A 21,490-nucleotide genomic window follows, 5' to 3' on the forward strand; every position below is an offset into this window, starting at 1 on the left:
TAAGATTTTTATTTTTCGTTTCTTTTTTTATATCTTAGTTGTCTTTTAGTTTTTGATCGTTTAGAGAATTAGCAAAGCAATCTTGAACTTTTCATTTTCCCATAATGCACTACTTGGCGAGGAGATTCAAGATGGCGCAAACTACTGGTAAACTTCAGTCTCCTTCATATTTTCTTACGGTTATCTTTGCTTCACCGGGTGATTTGCTCGTGGACAGAGATATATCGATAAATTAACCGTTTTCACTTTTTAAATTGATTGTAATTTTCCCCGATTTGTAGATGGGCTTTCTTTTTTAAACTTTGACATGTCCCCTACTGTTAGCTACTGACACTGTACCACTTCGAATCGAAGACTCGTGTTTTGACTTGTCTGATACTGATCGTACGGATTTTGACCGCATGATCATCGAAACCTAGTGCTACAAACTGTGAGGAAATTAGAAAGACATCTAACATGAATACTTCGTCGAGGGAAGTAAAGCGTCATTTGAACGCTCGTCGGGCGACGAAGGAGGTGTTTTTCACCAATCTGATGTTACTGGGATTTGAGCCTGCAAGAGAAGAGGCGAAATACAGGGTCCAATTCACAAGGTGCGTTACCTCCATGGTATAACCATGAACTAGCTGCAATAATTGCCAACACGAAATAAGCCATCGCACAGCCACAGGGCTACAATTACTGCAGAGGTCACTAGATGCATGAGACGAATTACTATTCGACATCTATTGCGTTTTTTGTGATTTTAACTTAATGTGACCACTATTTTAATATTGACACCTAAATGGAGGGATACTTGTTAATACTTGATATTATGAAAAACAATAATTTTTAGGGGTCTAGTATTTTCCCATGAATTACACTCAATAGCTTATGCCATAGGCAAAACGACCAGTTATACCCAAATGCTTAAACCGACTTGTTCCAAAACCTCTCTGTACTGTTGGTATGTGCCATCCTGAGCCATTTTGTCCAAAGTGACATCTCGTCCCACACTACTATTTTGTACTCACAGAGTTGCTGTTACCAGTTCTAGCATCTTACAAAGTTATTTTAATATGTAGCCCATTCAATGAAAAACCTGTGTGTTGGGTATGGGTAAGAATATAGGTTACTTAGGGTTGTTCTTTCACAAGAACATGTCGTATTTCTGATGTTGCACACGAGGGCTGTCAGCCACACTTTTACCAAGACAAGGATAAATTTCATATGCTTATTAAAAGCAATAATGTACCCCTCCCTGCCCACAATGGATGAAAGCAAACTTTGCACGGCATAATGCGCGAGGCAAATCCAGGTACATTATGAAGTGCAAAGTTTGCTTTAGTCCATTATTTGCTGGGAAGGGGAACATTATTGCTATAGCTTTACAGTTTACAGTTTTGGCAGTGCCAGTGAAATTATAGACGTAGAAAACGGATATAAAAGAAAATATTGCACACTGCACTGTACACACACGGTCAATACAAAAAAATTGAGCAGTACATTCATGGTTCAATTTTGAAATAAAAAACAATGTATTTTCAAAGGAAATGAAAAGTAATTGCATCCCTAATGTTTACATCAAGCTGGAAACATCAACTTTCAATATCATGTCATTCAAAAACCTGAAACATGTGAAATGCCAGGCACACAGGAGACAGAATATTTAATGAATATGGACATCAACCTCAAGACCTGTTGCAGCTAGCTGCATGGGATCAGCTGATCGATGCGATTGTTACATTTTGCTAGCAGTACATCATTCAGCTGCAAACAACAATGTCCATTAAACATTTTATTTCATTAATAATTTGATGGCTTCTTGAGAAGGGCTTTTGTACTTTGGAGGATGGAAAAAGTCAACATAAACGGGTGCTTGAAAAGTACAGTTGACAAACATATGGAGAGGCTTTGTCAGGAAGTAGTCAAAATGGATGATGAAAGTTGATGAAAGTTTTAGGACAAAATAGTATGGGTATGGGACGACATGGCTTTTGAACAAAGTAACCATGAACCTGCAATCCAGAGGTACCATTTTGTCAACATAGGGTGACATTCACTCTTTTTCGATTGGTAATGATCAAAATGAAATAATAAAAGTACAGGGAAACCTGTCATTATTGTCCCCCCCCCCCTTTTAAGGTCTAATATTTAAAATTAAAAATTGAACAGAATTTATGAGTGCCATGAAGGATATCCAAAATAGTGACAACAATTCAAGGATTTCCATAATAGAATACTCAGATTAACCCTTTTCCTGCCGAGCGCCCTTGTCCGTTATTTTGCCAAGTCAGTAGAAAACCGCCCCATAATATGTGCCTGTAAAAGATTGGCTCTCCTGCATGTTATCCTGCCAGGCATTTTGGCAGAAATCGCCCATTTTCAGGGTTGTTTTAGCCGTACTTATACGTGTTAGATTTCGATAATTTCTACATGCCCGTAGACAGGGGAAGGAGCTCAAGGGTTACTGCAGAAAAAAATTGAGGTCACCGGCTTTGTTTGCCCCTGGGAGTGCATCATTTTATTGCCGTTTCATGTTTATTTTTTCGGAAATAAATTCCTTCAGTATTACGCACGTCCGCTAGGCACAAACATCACCTCACTCGTCTGTTAGTCAGAGACCCTGAGGGTCGTGCTAGGGGTGCAGCAGCACCGGCAAACCTGTCCTGTTTCCCCAGGGTAGGGTCAATTGAATACGTACCTTCAACGACTTGGCAGTGTAGCAAAAAAACTACGTTTTTGCCGTTGTATTAACGACATGGCTGAGCCATAGAAGCACAGCTCGACGTAGTTTAGCCAGCTCAGTTGGGAGTTGGTTTACGAGTGTTACCGTTCATTACTGACTTAATCGAGTGGTCCTCAGTCAGGTACGGGTTTGTACCGACATGGCTTGGGCTGCAGCTAACCAGTGATAACCAGTCACTACACCCAAGTCTTCAGTTCACTTTTGCGATGCACGGGTGCAACGCAATATGCTTCCATTGTTCTAGCCATCGACGTGTCCACATGCCTGGCAGCCATATTGTACTGCTAGCTGGTTTGCATAACAAAAGCAGTCCCTGCTAAATGCAGGCAGTATCCCCGTAGCAGACTACACATTGACCTTATTGACCTTATGAATTCTCTGTACGCAAACAGCGTACGTAGTTACCAATGCGTCGGCAAGAGGATACGTTTGCCTGCAAACCAGAGCCAATACTTCGGACGATGGAATAAATAAAAATCCAAGCTACGTCCATTGAATGGCACGGCCAAGGCAGTGAAGGACGTTGCCTGGCTTGAACTTGCAGAGCTGAAGCCCAGCTTAATACGTCGGACACCAGTTTGTAATGGTATTTCCAAGTCGTTCATATCCGTTCCATCGGAGGAACAAGTCGAGCCGTCCCGTCAAAAATACGTTCTCATTTTCAGTCACGCACAACTGAATAAGTGACTTTCGTCTCGCACCATCGGCATATCTGCCAAGTCGTTTACAAGAGGTAGCCTTCTAGATTAGCATTGCCGAGTTGGTCAAGTTCGGCAGCAATCTCTATAGTGCCAGGCAGCCAAGTACGTCCAACTCCGCCAGAAAACGTCACCATGCTATCCTGCCAAGTCCGCTAAAAAGCGGTAAAAAAAAACCAGCCCCCCTCGGTGTGGGGGACTGGCGGACAGGTTTCTGCACCTTTCCCTGTCTATCGACTCCCTGCGAACCCTTTTCGAGGGGAAAAGGCGTTCCTTGTCAGAAAACCTCTCCTCGGATGACCCCTAAACGCACAGGGGATAGCAAAACGTAGTGCCGTCGACTTGGCAGGAAAGGGGGTACCCAAAAAGGGCCCGATTTCCACCGGGTTGGGAGAATAACGGTCACCAGTGCTTAGATTCTGGCTACACCGAATTTCAAGCGGATTTTCACCGACTTGGCAGGAAAAGGGTTAATTGCACACATTGCACTCTGGCTGAGTGTTTACTTGTTCATATTGTTTTATTTATCTACAAAATATGCATGGTATAGTTGTTGGTCAATAATATCAATGACCTTCTTTATTTCACAGTGATATGTTTAAAGTTCCCAACAAGAAAGCATTTGAAGTTGTCATGCATTTCCTATTTAAAAAGCTGGATCCAGTAATGGCAAAAGAACAGTTTAGGTAAGTGATGAAACACATTAATGGTATTTTGTGAAACAACCTAAATAACATATCTTGAATAGTCTATTTTTCAAGAAAAATCTCATTATGCCAGACTAAGTAAATTCTATATTTTGCAATTTAAGTTTCAGAGTTTTTCAGGCGAAAGGAAAATGTTTCTTGCAGAATTTTCCATTACTAATGATATTTTGGAAAGACATGATGTACATTGCAACAAAATCCTTCCTTACAGCGGGTATATTACAACCATGCATCGAACCATACGGTGAAGTAAAAATTGTATAGCAAGCATACAGTTGCAGGAATGAGCAGGTTTTGTGAGAAAACTGTCAAGTACGGGCAAATTGATTTTGTGTTAAATTTTTTTTTTTAAACACTTACCTACCTACATTGTACCGCAGGACTGTGATTGTACCTTTCAGAACTTTATCGATGGACACAAAACAAAGAATTTACTTACTCTGGCGTAATGTTAACAGCTAGAAATACAGTAGAGTTTTTTTATTGGATACAAGGTACAGATAAGACGAATGGAAATCAATAAAGTTTATTCCCACAAGAACACGTATTAAAGAGAGATGCTATTTCACAAAGTTCCTAAAGTGGAGCCTGCAAGGCCATTGCATATCACTTCCGTTTCTCCCTTCTGTTGAGATCATTATAAATCTGTTATGTTTCCAGGGACTGTTGGCCAGTGACAGACAAAAAACAAGAACAGCTCTTTCGAAAAAATGTCAACAATTGGTTGACGCACATTGCTGCAGTAAGTATCAAGTTATGACCACCATACCACGAGTGTGTAACATCCTAGTGTAATACCTTCAAATCAAGAAGACAGTGTAAAAGTGCAAAGTCCTATGAAATCACTGAATGTCCTGCAACTTGATTGTTGAGGTAGACAATTCTCAATGAAAATATATGCAGTCATGGTAGTAAGATTTTGTTTACCTGTGGCAAGATTGACTCATGAATTCTGAATAGCTGGTAGCTTTTTAACATGTTTTACTCTTCAATTTTATGTTACACTTTGGTTAAAATATAATACAGGAACATGGATTCATAAGTTATAATTAACATTGTGATTACCTGAAACATAAAATAAAACCAAACCAATACAGTGCAACATGTCCTCATTGTCACCTCTACAATCAAAATTGTCGCGAGGATAATTTTTTCAATACTAGAATGACAACTTGAATACAGTTTCTGTCAGGGACGTGCTTTGTTAAGGGCATTGCCCTGGCCAGAAGTGTCCTTACCGGACAGGTTTTACTGTAAAATTGAAATGGTCATATAATGTCACAAAGTCAAAGTTGTCCACACAAAGTGATACACTAAGACTACTTTTATTGACATTGCAGGAGAAAGCAGAAGCTAATCTTCCAAGGATTGTACCATCCATGTTTTTATCTCCTGGTGGAGATAAATTTTACAATTTAATGTTGCATTTTTCCACTTATGTATGCAAGAAAGCCATCATAGAAGAGCATGGTATGTACAACAAATCTAAATATTCCTTCTGTCATTTAAAGGCTGTAGCAACTCTGCTGTTTTTTGTGGTCAGTGTACGCCTTTCAGAAAGAAGTAATCTTAAATGACATAGTCCCTACACCAAGTATTATTATTCTCAGTAGAACTTAAATAATTTTCTGGTGCTATTTTATGGTTTTCTTATGAATATGATCAAAGAATCCCTTTCCCCAAAGCAACCATAACAGGGAGTTCTCTACTTACACATGTCAATTTCCATATACAGTTCAAAATTATATTGTGTGAATTCAGAACAATGGTATTTAAAAGGTGCCACCGTACTTACCTTACAGTGCCTGCCTACAAAAGTACTGGTAATGGCATCTCATGTGAGATGGAATCATGAGCTACTTAATTAAGATGGCACGCCGTTCTCTCCTCAACACGATCTAAGAATTTTTCAAAGAATATTATGAACTACGGTCACTGCTAATACTTTGGTGTATTGTACAATTCAAATTTTCTGCCCAGAAACAAAATCTTTGAAAACTAATTGACACTCTCATTAAGTTTTCTATTGCTGATTTCCTTGATGATATACTTTGTTTATGACAACTTAAATAACTCGGTCATACTGGCAGGTTCACTCCAGTCCTATAAGTGAATGCGACAAATACAAGGTTTAGATATTATGTATCACATATGAAGTCACTGATCCAACCTTACATATATATTGACAGGAGTGAAAGGACGGGAATTCCTGCAACATCCCAAATTGATGCCTTCAATCATCCACCTGGGACCCGTCATGGCTAAAGCGGAGAGATCTGCCACAATTAGTCAAAGGAAGAAATTTCTGGAAGCAACACAATACAATGGCATCCTACACAAAGAATGGCAGGAAATATCACAGTAAGTTTCGGGCAAGACAATTTTCAGAGTTTAATAATCGACTCAAAAGAATAAGGTATGTATTGAAATAAGTATAAAGTGGCACAGGCATTGCTACTGCTAGTTAGATGGAAACAAAAATTTCACACCATGGTACACGCAGGGATAAACAAATCCACTGGTTGCAGGCCCTTGACCCCCAAGTGTGTTGTCAGACTGGTGACTTTGCCATTTCACTGGTTCTGAAAACAAGTATACTGTAATACACAAAGGGACTAGCAAACCAGACTGCAAGACTACAGAACTCACTTTAATGTTGGCCCACGTACCACCTTATACTGCATAGATTTCACTTACCCCTGACTCATGTTCAGCTCATTTGCAGTTTGACAAACCAAGGTGAAACTGTTTACCAAGAAGTAGTTATCAGCAATGACGATACCGTCTATTGTTCCCTAATGCAGGAAGTTCGTATGTCCAAAATCAAAACAATATGGATCAAGTTTTGTCATTTTTCTTTCAGTGGGTTGACCAAGCAACACAGAGCATTGAAGAAAGAAATCCGTGAATTAGAAAGGAGGGTAGAAGAGCGGTGGAGGAGAAATCAGGAACTGAATGGAAAGACTGGAGGTAGTCCTCTGCCAATGAAAAGGAAAACTGGAGGAAGATTTGATGGTGAAATGGAAGTACAAGCTATTAAACGCGCACAGAAAGTACAAAAGGTAGAAATTAATGAAATAAGGAATATGAAACAAACTGTATAGCATGTATAGTGTCTAGGAGAATCCTTGTAAAATACGCGTCAGTTTAACTTATAATACGTTCATGTTTCAACATTTATCATCGTACATATAGAAGAGTATGAAATGTTGTAAATATGACTCAAGGTCCAGTTTTTGTCTCTGTAAAACTAGAAAAAAATTGAATTTTATTGTTTTGTGTTTTCCAGGTTAGAGGTCTGTGGTCAAGTCTTGAAGATTTCCACAAAAGTCATTCACAACATAGAGAAATCCTGGACTCTGTGCTGGGTGGATTAGCCAATAGATACAAAATAGATGCAAACGACATCCATGTCCAAGTTCCAGCAATGTTATTAAGTGAATGTGAAAGACAAATACAAAGAGTAAGTAGTAATTTTGTTCTTGCTTCTGGGAATAATGGAAAAGTATAAATTGAAAGCTGATTTTATATCAAGGCATGGTAATTAAATCTTCACAGAGGAGCTCTCTTGTAATCTCTTTGGTTAAGCCTTTTGGCAAAGTGATCAGATCACAAAACTCAGTTTCAGAACATCAAAGAGATTTGTTTTCTTTTACTTGCTGAAAATTGATTTACAAACTCAGGAGAATCATGTTTAATGGGAGTTACAGTTTATGGTTTGTCAGAAGTTATCATATTTGTTCATGCAGTACATGTAAACATTTCCGTTTCTTGTTCTTGTTAAAAATGACAATCATATTTTCTTGACAGAGAAATGTAGGAAACACTTATGAAGGTGGAAAACTGAATCTGTTGAGTTTACTACATCTTTCCAACCTGTCCTTGCATCTGTATCTAGAAAAGCTTCATCAGAGTGAGTATATCTATTTTATTCATGGGCTACACAGAAAATTATCTACTTGTACCAATGGATGTTAAAACACCTATATTGATATCAACCAAGAAGAAGGTCTTTTTTAAAGATAAAGGTTTGCCAGAGAACCTGAATGCCTTGTCCCACCTTTCAGTTTATAGCAGGTATTCCTGGTGACCAAAACTCAAAAAAAAATGCAAATTTCTTTATTTTTGTTCAACTTATCATACAGTTGTTTTTTATTTGCCATGATATATACCACGATTGAACCCGGCTCGGACATAATGTCCGATGACATCATAGAGTACCAGGGGGTCAGGGTGCAAAGGGTTAACTAATGGTCATTTTCACAGGGCATTTGCCAGGAATATTGTAAAAGATGATATTTTCAGAATGTACAATTTAATATCAGTTATAAATGTTTGGCAAGTCAACCTACCAGATGTCATAATCTGTTTCATAAAAATTGACTAAGAATAAATAACTACAAACTTGTGTTAATGAATAAAATCGGAAAAAGAGGAAAAATTATCAAAGCGCACAAGTTTAGTTTCCCCTCAGTGAAGATAATTTATCCCATGAATTTATAGATATCTATTACTATGTCGGGGTTAAAGGTAAAAGATGAAGTGCTGTATACTTTTATTAAGTAAGAGTCTCTAAGTGATATTGTCTAATTTTACTCACAGCAAGACTACCTAGGTTTGAAAAGATGACTCCTAAGATAGCCAGTGATGTCCACACTCATCATGCACATCTTGCAAATATGCAAGCACTCAGGTATGTCTACTGTTGTTCACATTTATCACAACTATCATTTGTTGGTGTGAGTCTGCCTACTCTAATGAAGAAAAAGTTCCACAGTATTATATCAGGTGTATATATTAAAGTTCCATTGTCGTTTTTAATATCATTCAAACAAGTGAACTTGAATACCAGTGGTTGATGTTTGAAATTGTATTTATTCACAAATATCACAAAAATTGACAAAGTAATGACATTTGCAGAGAAATATTTTTTTATGGCCCACTGAATTTCAAGTTATGAAGATCAAACATTTGTCATGACACATTTGTAATCTGAGCTAGGGAGTATGAAGGCGTTCCAGACCCAGTGAGTGTATGCTGTGACAGAGTGTAATGCCTTGCTTCTACCGGACCCAGTAGAATAGTATCAATCAGACAAGATAAAACATCGTAGTGCATCCTGTCAAAATCAGAAAGTCTTAAAACGAGATTAAAAACTATCTACTGTTGATTGACCAATCAGAGTGCTCAATTCAGGGTGTTTTATTTACTGGTAAAGCCTTGGTCACCAAATTCCAGAAACGAATGACAGCGCCGTAGTAAGTACTGTCCAATCAAAAGTGAACATGTCATATTATGTAGACATCTGGTACGTTTTAATATTCAAATTTGGTAACACAGCGGAAACCAGCTGCAACACAAAATCTGGTGTGCCCTAGGGCATTTATATAATGTGCCCTAGGGCATTTATAGGATGTTCCATTACATTGGAAGGCTATTTCACAAATGAAAGTTTTAATTCATATCCTAAACATGTTACATTGACAAAGGGGACGGTTGACGTAAACACATTGAAAACGAAAATATATCAGTTAGGGGCGATAGTTTTTAAGTCAGATAAAACCCTCGTACTCGGCTCTTCTGGTATATAAAGTCCAACCTACGATAAAATGTCTCGGCCTGTGGCCTCGACATTTTATCGTTGGGTTGGACTTTATATACCAGAAGAGCCCTCGTACTTGGGCTTTATCCTATACTTTATAAAAAAATCAACAAAAAAGCAATGCTACTTTTAATTTTCAGTCTAGTGATCAAAATTTGTCATGACAGATGCATGTGGATTAAATTCACCGTACAAGTGTTTGTAGACATTAATATTCTAATGACTGTTGTTTAATGAATAGAGAACTTTTTTGAATGTGGGACACATTGATGTTTTTTCATGAATCACCAATTTTTGTCTTCTCAGATCCAAACTTGCCAGTGAGATGGTCCCAGAATTAAAAGAGTCTATAGACAACTTAATAGCAGAGCTTGACGCTGAAGATGTCGTCTTCTCAAAACAAACACAACCTACAGATAAATCTGTAAGTTTTCAAGTTAATTAACAAACAAGTCCATTCAACCTAGCATCACAACAGTGAAATCAAAGTAGTTTACAAGCTATCCATAAAAGCCGTTGTCACATGCACAGAGTAAGCAGCACTGTCAAATATAAGTGGTAGATAAAAAGACTTACGTTAGTAGTTTGAGTTTGGAGATGGAGAATTTTAGAACCAGAAAGTTCCTCCTAGACAACAATGATTTGAACAGTTGAGTAAAATGTTGTAGAGAAAGACCTTGATCAATATTGTGAAATTAAGTGTCTAAAGGGTGTTGCGGAGGAAAAAATGAGAGACGTTAGGTGTTTTTCCTGATATAAGACTTCTGCTGGTGTTCCTAGTCAATAAAGATCCCATACAAAAGGCAGCCATCGTAGAGGTAGTTATGTTTACTCCGTCTTGCCAGTCAATTATTACTGCAAAGTTGTTGAGAAGCATGTGTTTTAGAGAGAATGTAAACAGAGCTGTTTTTATCCTTATGAAGTTATTTATTTAATCTTTAGAGAGACTTCACCTGTTGCCACATATTTCTTCCACTCACTCCTGTTCAACCAACTACTTTTCATACTTAAAGGAGATTTAGATACAAAGTTTCTCTCTGTAAATGATGATTTAGGGTATGAAATATAAGATAAACACATCATTTACATTTACTTGTTTCACCCAGAGTAAAGTCACTGAAATTGATCCAAATGTTGTCACACTTGTGTAATTGGTTTGGCAAACTCCCATAAGCTGAGGTGTATTCACTGATCCATCATTACTGCTCTCCTCATTAGGAAGATTTCACATTAGAAAGAGGCTTTCTAATGTTAAGAATTAGAGTTACATCTACATGGAGTTCAGTATGTGCTATTATGCAAAGTTCACAAATTCTACAGAATCCAATTTTATTTAATAAGTTTGTGTGCAGCCAGTTCTTTAGCTACAGTAGTAGACATTTTCATCAGGCATGACGGCACATATACTATTTTCTCATCCGTTTGATTGACAGATATTGATATACATCATGTACATATTTAACATTTCATTTCATGACTGCCATGAATTTTCTAGCTCTGAAGAGATATTAATAGAAGATAGCGTTGCTTCAAAAGTTCAGTTGTAACGTTTTGAGTACAGCACTCTAAAAACATCAGATAAAGACTTAATAAAGAATATTTGGCTTTAAGTAAAATTCTTGTCTCGTGTTGTTATTTGACAGTAACCAGCATCTCCCCCTACTAAAATTATTCTAATAATTTCTAATGATAGTCTGAGGAAATTAATATACTTCAATATTTGATCAGAAATAAAAGCATCTTTGACATACATCTGTACCTATCTGGCATCCTGTGCTGTCCTCTGTTTGAAGTCAGCAAAACCTGAACTGAGAAAAAAATAAGGATTAATATGAAGCAGAGTTTGCTTGACTTTATGTCTACACAGAACAATTAATTAGAATTATATTGTCAGAAATATAACTTGAAAGAAGGGTTAATCTTATTCCATCTTCAAAATACTTTTTGAACATTGCTGAGTTTTAAAGGTGCCTTTGATGTATGGTATGTAAGTCTTTTCTACAACAGTTCATTGAGATGTCACTCAGTGTAAATATTCACAATGCATGATATGCAAAATTTATTGTGTTATGACTGCAATCCAAATCATGGAATATAATAAAATGTCAGTCTTCAGTCTGAATATCATTGAAAGGGCAACTGAATACCAGATTAATCACAAAGCAAAGCATATTTGTTTCCGCAGTACCAAAATTTGGTTGTGACCCCTAATTTAACTCATGATTTTGAAAGAGGATGGTTAAGGGTTTCCTTGAAGAAGCGTAACTTAAGTCATTCAATTTTGAGGCACATGCTACCTTACAGTACACTTTCTTTGCCTTGCTCAAACATTTCAACAATTTTAAACCTTTGGCCTGCAACCAAGCAGATATCCAGACTAAATGAACCTGGCAATGGTGAAGTTCAGTTCATTGATGACATTACTATTACGGATTGTACTTTCTCAGTCTGACGGGCTGTGGTTGATACCACCAACACCTCCCTCAGTGTACTCATTGGAACCAGATGCCGACATTGAAACACCTCCTCATCTTAGGGAAGCATGGAGCATGTCAGGGGCACCAGAAATGGGTAAGTGTTTGACTCCCTGTGCTATTTAGTGGAATTTCTAAAACTGAAAAGAAAGGGCAAAAGTGATATTTAGAGTGAATTTCCCCTGAATAGATTGTTGATGGATTCTGGAAGTCTTTTCATTGCATGACACATGATGATATCTCACAGAACTTGCAAAAAAATTTCGTGCCAATTTCTCTCTTAAATGGGGTGAGCAAATATGTTCAGTATTAGGTAGTTCACAGAACAATATCAATGTAATATCAGTGGTCCTAAAGTATACTTTGCCGGTCCAACATTATATCATTCAAGTATATGGGTGATATGTGGCCTGTTAGAACAATGAAAGGACACTTGGTAGAGCAAAAATGTATGGTGCTCTTTCACCCATGAATACATTGATGTTGCATTGTTGGCATTAAAAATTAGAAATATGATTTCTGTGTCAGTGGATACTCCAGAAGCTGTGGCCAAGCTTGATGAAAGAATAACAAAGATGGCCATGAGAAGAGCTGGGTTGGTTCAAGGTACACCAGTCAGTACTAGGAAGGAACTGCGTGAACAACTGAAAGGGTAGGTGTCCAAAACAGTGAGATCTGTTTTTGAACTTTATGTCTGGAAAGATCAATAAATTTATTGTGAACTACTACACTTATTTTGATTGTCATGTGTTTGCCTTTGTTTGTCCAGAGAATCACAGATCTTCACAGATCTTGAAAATGAACTTTACAGTGTCAAAAACACATGTAAATTAGCATTTTTATCGTTCGAATTAATTACAACTGACAACCACCAGGTATCACAAATCAAATATCACTAAAGTAAAACACAAGTGCCATTATGTACGATCACTGTACATACACAGATATTAGTTTTATAACCACTTTATTCTATAAATTTATTTTTTCATGACAAACAGTAGCATTAATATTTTTAATTGTGTAGTTTTTAGCTTTGAAATGAATGGGATGTACCGGTAATAGATATCCTGAGAGAAGAATATCCTGAATCACATTTTGTTATATACCTTATACAAAATTCAACTCAACATTCCCATTTTTCACATGATTGGACACGTCAACATTCCCATTTATCACATGACTGGACATGCATGATTTTACAGAGAATCAAAGCTGCCAAGACCAACATCATCAGTGAAAACATCGATGACTGGTAGACAGGCTCAAAAAGGTAGCATGAAAATTCAAAGACCAGACACCATTGGAGGAAGTAAAGTAGAAGTGCCGACTAAAGTTGCCCCTCAAGAGACATTTACTACACAACCACAAACAAGCCAAGACCAGGTATGGTTTGTTCAAGGTTTCTAGGTGGACACACATCATTTGGCATACTTAGTAGTGAATTTCTTTAGATGCCTTATACTTGATTCTGAATCTAACATCAGTGATTACATTATTGGATCAAAAAATATTCAGCGATATCTCTCAGCTGTAAATTTTCACATTTCCAATTTCTTACATAAAAGGATTCGTTTATTCATTTTTCTCATCAAGTACAGGCCAAGAAAAACATTTTTTAGTTATGGCTAACAGGTCATCTTCTAGTCTATCCCCAGCTACAGCACTTTGCAATCAAAGATGAATGACGACACACACACTTAAACTTGTGTGCTATATTCTATCAGTTTTATATCCCAGAAAGTACTCTATACCTTTTAACAAGTCTCAGAAAGATATTTTGTCTTATCCTGATCACCAGAAATGGACACCAGTGAGATCTAAAAAGACAGCCACACCATCTACACGGTACAAGCCAGCTCTGAGTCTGATGGATGAACAGCAAGCTGATCCAGACACATCGTCTTACCAAAGACATCAGGCAACACCAAGTGCTCATGATATTTTGGCTGATCAGGTCAGTGAATATTTCTAAATGCTTCTTAAGTAAACTGTCATGTATGTGATTGAAACCTAGACAGTGTAACTGACCACTATTGCATCAAATTTTTGACCAAATGTTTTTCCAGTCTTAACATTACTGATCAAGAAATATTTCTAGAATGCTTTATTTGGTAGGAAACATTCAAATATTGCTTTTTTGAATGTGCATTTTTCTAGTTGTGTGATCTCCATGTAATTCCCACCCACACAGACGTACTTTTTATATTCCAATTTATCCAAATATTATCTTAACACACAGTTTTGCATTTTTTGACATTCATCTTAGATTGCAAGTGCCATAACAGGAGATGGTGTTGAAGATGACCTGTTAGCCATAAAGAGCCATTACAGTCACTTGGTAAGTGTGATATCTCAACTCTGAGTCTTGTAGCTCTGTGTCGATGAGTTGCCATTCTGTTAATGAACAAATTATCATTATCATGTCTTGACAAATTCTCGCTGACATAACAAGACAGCTGTTCTCTTTGACATTTTCATGTACATCAACTTGACATTTTACGTCCAAGGTACTACCGTACTGAGCAAGCTATTAAAGTCAATCTGGGCCCAAGTACCAAGGTTAAACTACTCCTGTATAATTTTCAGCTTTTGCTGTCTGTCAGCTTACGTCCGTCCTCAGTTCAAAGGTCATACAGCATAGCATCAACTTTGTGCTCAGCCTGTGCTGCATAGTGCATGGAGCTGTTATCAGGAAAGTGACAATCATAATTTATGTGCTACATCCTGTGCACGGTATAGGGTGACCCTTCAATTATTTAGGGGTAGAAAAAAATTGAAGGAACTGGGTCCAAACATGATTTTTTTTCAGGTGTTCTTTTGACAGCGGTTGAGGCATGGCAAATTTTCTATATACAAAAAACAAACAATACAAACAAACACAACTACTCTGCATAAAATGTAGTTCTTTAACAGGTAATACTGCTTTCACAAGACATGTTACTTGGTATATTTCAGCGTACAATGTCATCTTTGCTGACAGCATTTTTTTTTTCAAAATTGATAACATGCAGACATGTACTGTACCACCAATATACAAGATCCATTACCAAATAGTTTATATCATCTGTATTCATGATAGTTATGTGCTATTGTTATTCTCAGAGTTGTTGAGGTGTTTCCAATTTTGTCATTGTAAATTATGTGGATAGAGGTTGAACTGTTTAATTTATTGTACCATGTCACCTGTTTTGCAGGGCTGGAGGCTTTTGAATCAAAGGATAAACTATCCCGGACTCCAACGTCATCTGAGAAAGTGACATCGCATGTTTCAAGAAAGAAAGATGAGCCAATTTCTATTCCAAGCAAACAGTTGTTCATCGAAGACATCCAAGAAGATGTGGAAGAGGAAGAGGAGAGGCAATCAACAGTAGATGAAGAAAATGAAATAGATGAAGACAATGAACAACTAAGGCCAGATGCTGGGATAGCTCCTACAGAGACTGTGACTAGTAAACCATTCCCAGGTAAAGACAGGACTTTCTTCTCAGACTCAGATAGTGTAATAGGAGACAAAGTTGAAGCCAAAATGGAGATGCACTTGAATCTGAACCAGAGTGAGGATTCAATGGGTGAGGAGGAGGAAGAGGAGGAGATTCCAGAGAGAGGGGAGCTGGAGGAGAGTATTGAAGGATTGCAGCAGATCAAGACTGACGAAATGTTCCTCAGCAAGACTCCGCAACTTCCACTCAGGTCAAGAACAAGACGTGTTCCAGAGTCAGATCATGGTGAAAGGCTGCAGACGCCACCTCACAGCAGTTTGAATGTGGAGGAACTGGCAGCCATTACAATGCCCATCACTCCGCTGTCGCCGCCAATGATGGATGAACAACCGTCATCAGTTATGGAAGCCAAGAGGGAGAAAATGGACGAGGATGTCCAACAGGTTGCAGTTGATGATGTAATGACAAATGATGAAGAAGTGAGAGAAAGAAGCATAAGCAGTGGCTCACAGAAAAGTGTCACTTTCTCAGAGCCTGGTGATCAACACAAAGATTCTGATTCCTTGTCACAGAAAACTCCAGAAGTTCCGGAAAGCGGGCACAAAGTCAGAGACAGTGACAGCATTACAAGAGAGTTGTTGGAAAGATTAAACAAACTGAAAGTCCAAGCAGCACAGAAGGAGGGAGCTGGCCGCGATCCCAATGCAAGTCTTGCAGAGGCATTCTCTCAGAAATTACGCATTGAGTCAGCATCATCACCTCTGGATGAGGCACCAGTTGGACAATCTAAAGCAGCACCTGTGATTAATGACATTTATCTGACAAAATCTCCTCAACCTAAATCTAAAAGTGAAATGAGGGAAGTTTTCACTCTAGATTTGGATGACTCTGATGCTGAGCTCTCAGAGGGCAGTCAAGTTGGTTCACCGATGATCGGAATATCAGACATACCTATCACCTTGGTGGATGTATCTCCTGTCGGGACACCGACACAAACACCAAAGTTACAGAGGGCGCATATGTCCCTTATGTCAGCTCACATGACTGCCAGCAAGGGTAGGGGCGTTGCAACTGAAGTGACCATGACACCCCCTGGTAGTAAAGACCAGTCACCACGCCAGACACCATCGGAGCAGTCATCTCCACCAAGACTTGAACAGGAGGAATCAACTGGGCGGCAAGAACCTGTCATGGAGAAATCACATACCCCAACCATAGAAGAAACACAAGAACTGATAGAGAGGCTAAACATGACAGTGACTCAGCCTCAGCAGAGCGTACTCCGTCAGAAAAGTCATCTACATCATCCTCATCATCTTCCTCTTCCTCATCATCAACATCTAGCCACTCATCTGCTAAACAGAAATCTACATCAAGCCATTCACAGTCTCCAAAATCACCACCGCCAACACCTGAGGAAAACTATCAAAGTCAGGAAGGATCAGTTCATTCACAGCACTCATCCAGACAGAGTCCAACTGGAGAGATATCTGTCAGCCGTGGGAAGCAGTCACATAAAGATAAGCTGTCTCCTGAGGTTAGCCCACTGCAGTCTCCAAGGACTGAATTACTGACTACACAGCGACAGACATCCAGCAAGGAAGGGTCAGAACATGAAAGCCAGCCTGAAACACCAACAGGCACAGAATCATCAGCGGAAGTTGAAACAAAACAAAAATCACCACAGTTGAGCCAACCTGACTCACCAAGGTCTCCAGGAGAAGGCGAATTTTCCAATGAGTCTGCCCGACCTACAACTGAAGGATCTTCACCAGTGACAGGCCAAACTAAGGTGTCAGTACATTCCAGCCATTCAACATCTCCCGAACAAAGCTTCTCGGATGGGTCAGTGAAAGAGAGTAGTCTGGAAAAACAAGATGATAAACAGATAGACAGAATATCTAGATCCTCTTCATCTGATCATGAGATATCATCCGAGGACAAACAAGATTCAGGACATTTTGGATCAATTGATAAAACTTCACCAGATAAAGAGCCCTTAAAACTTTTGGAAGAGACAACTGAAAAAGAATTGTCCATAGACACTAGCCAGGCAGGAAGTCACGGGTCTCCTCATTTGCCACAGGGAGAAGAATCGGCCATGAAGCAAGGATCTCTTCATTCAAGTAGATCTGTATCACCATCAGATCAAAAATCTCCCATAAACCAAGATGACCTGATCAAACACTCCTCTGAATATGATTCTTCATTACAAAAGGAGACAAGTACAAAGCCTGTTTCACCGGCTCTGCTGGATGACTCAATGACCCCACCGCATGAATCAATTCCAATGTCACCTTTGACCTCTGACCTTCATTCCTATGAATCTGCAGAAAAGCAGACTGACAAGAAAGCTGAAATTGATATATTTGGACTTGGTGAGTCTGAATATTTTGTTTTCCTATACTTAGGGTCACGCAAATGATACGGTTTATTTTACATTTGAAATTTCTATCACAGCTAGGGGTAATATATCTATCTGCATAGAGTGTAAATTGTTTTGTCATGGATATTAAGTTGAGCAATGTTTCTTAAGTTCTATTGTGATATCAAAACAATCCTGTACAGTTTCACTGGAAATATTGTTTGGGCTTCACAACCATTAACCTCGTATGTTAACTAGTTTAAGCAAAACAGTTCAGTGAGATCAATGTGCAATTTGCATTGTTACTCCTCCTGTTAGTGTAAGGAATTAAAAATAACATAATCATTGAGGAAAATACAAAATATTTATGTTTCCATTTAAGTCATCTACCCTATTTAAAACTCATCAACCCTAAATTTTTTATTTACATTTTCAAAATCACTCATGATTTTGCCAGTTTGGTGATTTTAATGGGTAGCACCCACTTAAAAATTAGAAAGGTCCTGACCAATTACATGTTATTTTAAGGCGTGTAAACAGAATAACATATAAAGATGCACACTCAAATCTACCAGAAAAGATCACATTTCTTTGTCTCACAAAAAATGTATTGTACAAATCAGATTAGTTTTGCCCTTTTCAATAATGTTGATCACTAAATAAAATAAACCTGATGTTTTCTACCATCATAGCAGCAATATTATGACATATGGCTGGTTTGAACAATAAATAATACTTGTCAATCTGCTTTTTAATAGTTTTTGTCTTGTTAGTGGAAAATGAACATGCATTTCAGTTCTATGCTCACTTCACTGATTAAAATAAAGTGTCTATGATGGATATCTTGGTGCTATGTAGTCAACCTGATAATGAGAATGATTATTTCTGTATTGTAGAGAATAATTTCCATTATTATATGATAAAACAAAATCAAATGTCAATAGAAAAGCCTTTCAGAATTTAAGATACTGAAGCTGTGCATAGAGCACTGATAAACATTGGTGGCCAAACTGAAATCGATTTCAAGAATTGTCACAATTATTAGTTTATTCATATGTTTATTTTGTTTAGGAGATGAGTCTGTGCTTATACCACCATCACCACTCTCAGCTGAAGACAAAGCACCAACCAGAGACATTGGCAGTCCTACAGATCAACAGCAGATCCCTGAAATGGATGAACTCTAGGTATATTTAACGTTTATGAAGTTGAGTGGGAGAAGTATTCATCGTTTGGCCAACAACAACAACCACAAACAAAACTGATTCACAAATACTTCAGTAATGACAGTGTTTTTACAAACAGTACTGAATGTAAGATTTTCCAAATTATTGACAGATTTTCAAAGTACAAACCATTGATCACATAATTACATATAAAGTTTTAGTTTGCATGTTGTTAGATGCAAATTTTAGTGTAATTGTAATACCAATACTTCAACTACAAGTTGTTCTCAAATTGATCTTATTAAATCAAAGATAGCTGAATATATGCATTTTTTTATGTTTCAGTGAAAGAAACATGAGTGAAAGGGAAGGTTTGATGGTAATTTCCACTGTAGTGTGACAGTGCGTACCAAATGTCAAGTATACTTTGGGACATATTCACACAGGTTTGCATGTGTGTTAAAGTATGTAAACAGGCTTGTCATATGTTCACTCAGTCAAGATTTAATGTTAAATTGTCAGGTTAGAAAGTACAGTTGCCACAACTTCTGTACATTCCATGATAACAAGAAATTTTAAACCACAGATCATTGAGTAATAGTTTTCATATGGCTAATTATGTAATAGATACCGAAGCACAGTTGTGATATTGTCTGTTGATTTAGCCCAAGAAGCTTTGCGTGTCATGGATTTTTTAAGCTTGTGAACTTTTATACAGCAAACACTTCCTTTTGATTCCAAAGGCATTGAAGATCAATTATCAATTTAATATAAGTTGCTAACATTACACCTACTGTATAATCTCTAATTCAAACGATATTGGTCAAAGTATACAAATGTATCTTGTTGAGTTTCAGTAAAATACTAGTACCCCGACTGTTTTGAAATCTTTGAATATCATGTGAAATGTGAAGAACATCAATTAAGTATAAACTCTAATTACTGCATTTTTTCCATAAAATTTATTATCTGACCATATGAGAAGAGAAAGAGATGTTTCAAATTTTAATGTAGATACTTACTTGTGTTCTGTGTGTTATCTACAGGATAAAAATTACTTAATTACTGTACCGGGAAGTATAGAATCCCTCTTACAACTCCATCAGTAGTGACATTTCAAAATGTTGCTCTTTTAAATCATTTCTTCAGAACTATCAGTAGCATTTATGGATCATAAAAACTTTTTTCTTATCAATTTTTACACGTAGAGTAGAATTCCTGTACCTTGTTGTTCAAGTTCTTTGTACTGAGAAGTTTTCTTTAATCTGGCATCATTTATTGTGATCGGTATGTTAACTTGAATTATGTACATTGAAGGAGTTTCAAAATTACAATATCACTCAGTATTGCGTTCTTAGTGCAACAGCTGCTAATCATGAGCATGGAGTGTTCAATAAATATTTTTCAGTGAATAAGCGATTCATATGCATTTCGAGAGCAACAATCCAAGTTACAGAATCATATAGTGATTACAGATAAAAAAGTAGTAATTACTGTAGAGAAATAGGTCACAGGAAAGAATGTTGAAATTAGATACAATGCAATGACAACTGAGAGATCAATTTTACTATGGCCACAAGAAATTTGACATTGATATGTGAACTTCTGAGATTATCTCCTTTAGTGCACTGATATTTGAAATGTTTTAGTTTTTGTGTTATATACAATAAAGTTACTGCATTTTTTAGAAAAAACTAGGCTATACTGTAAATATATATTCTTCATCAAATGCCTCATTATTGGTTTGTACTGCTTTCTTGTTTGAAATGCTGTGCCTTATGCAGCTTGTATATCAAATAAATAAATTGCACCTTGCATTCTGATTGATCAGTTTATTTTCTTAAATATTAAACAAATGAAAATCATCAATAATGGTAAAAATTTGTGATAATGATGCCTATGAGTGCTGCAGCCAGAATCACTAACATTATTGGTGTTGATGTGCATGCAGTATTGCACAGGTCGTCATGACAACAGTATGTACATGGTCCCGTTCCAAGAAACGTCTGACATCCATCAACACAGCTATCTGCACATCCTTTGCTCACTGACACTAATTTCTCCAAAATGTATGTTTTCACTTCCTGTGGAAAGAAACATCAGAATAAAAACATTTCAGGTTTATGTTAACTATAAACTACCACGATGCATCATGTCAAGCACTATCCCTTGTTTGATGGCAGTGCAAACCCTTAGGGTAGTATGTGCCTCTAATGTGAAAGACTTAAACTTTGGCTCACACTTTCCTTAATGAAACTTTCAACCATTCTCTTACCAAATCAACAATAAAAATCACTGTGCACAGTTTGG

General features: G+C 37.4%; 2 protein-coding genes across 2 annotated transcripts; both read left to right on the plus strand.

The window, feature by feature from the left end:
* Positions 1 to 106: 106 nt before the first annotated feature.
* Positions 107 to 17,441, plus strand: LOC139121980 (HAUS augmin-like complex subunit 6). Its single transcript, XM_070687316.1, has 17 exons — positions 107 to 147; positions 282 to 593; positions 4,017 to 4,112; positions 4,794 to 4,875; positions 5,474 to 5,603; positions 6,323 to 6,494; positions 6,997 to 7,195; positions 7,423 to 7,596; positions 7,944 to 8,046; positions 8,736 to 8,826; positions 10,042 to 10,159; positions 12,183 to 12,306; positions 12,738 to 12,861; positions 13,412 to 13,592; positions 14,008 to 14,163; positions 14,476 to 14,547; positions 15,404 to 17,441. Exons 2-17 carry the CDS (start codon positions 457 to 459, stop codon positions 15,464 to 15,466), a joined length of 2,022 nt encoding a protein of 673 aa, XP_070543417.1. The 5' UTR covers positions 107 to 147; positions 282 to 456; the 3' UTR covers positions 15,467 to 17,441.
* On the plus strand, positions 15,736 to 19,201 carry LOC139120952 (enolase-phosphatase E1-like). Its single transcript, XM_070685540.1, has 3 exons — positions 15,736 to 16,926; positions 17,013 to 18,027; positions 19,086 to 19,201. The coding sequence occupies exons 1-3, from the start codon at positions 15,736 to 15,738 to the stop codon at positions 19,199 to 19,201; spliced, it is 2,322 nt and encodes a 773-aa protein (XP_070541641.1).
* The last annotated feature ends 2,289 nt before the right edge of the window (positions 19,202 to 21,490 follow it).

The sequence above is a fragment of the Ptychodera flava genome, chromosome 21, assembly GCF_041260155.1.
Source record: "Ptychodera flava strain L36383 chromosome 21, AS_Pfla_20210202, whole genome shotgun sequence".
NCBI lineage: Eukaryota > Metazoa > Hemichordata > Enteropneusta > Ptychoderidae > Ptychodera > Ptychodera flava.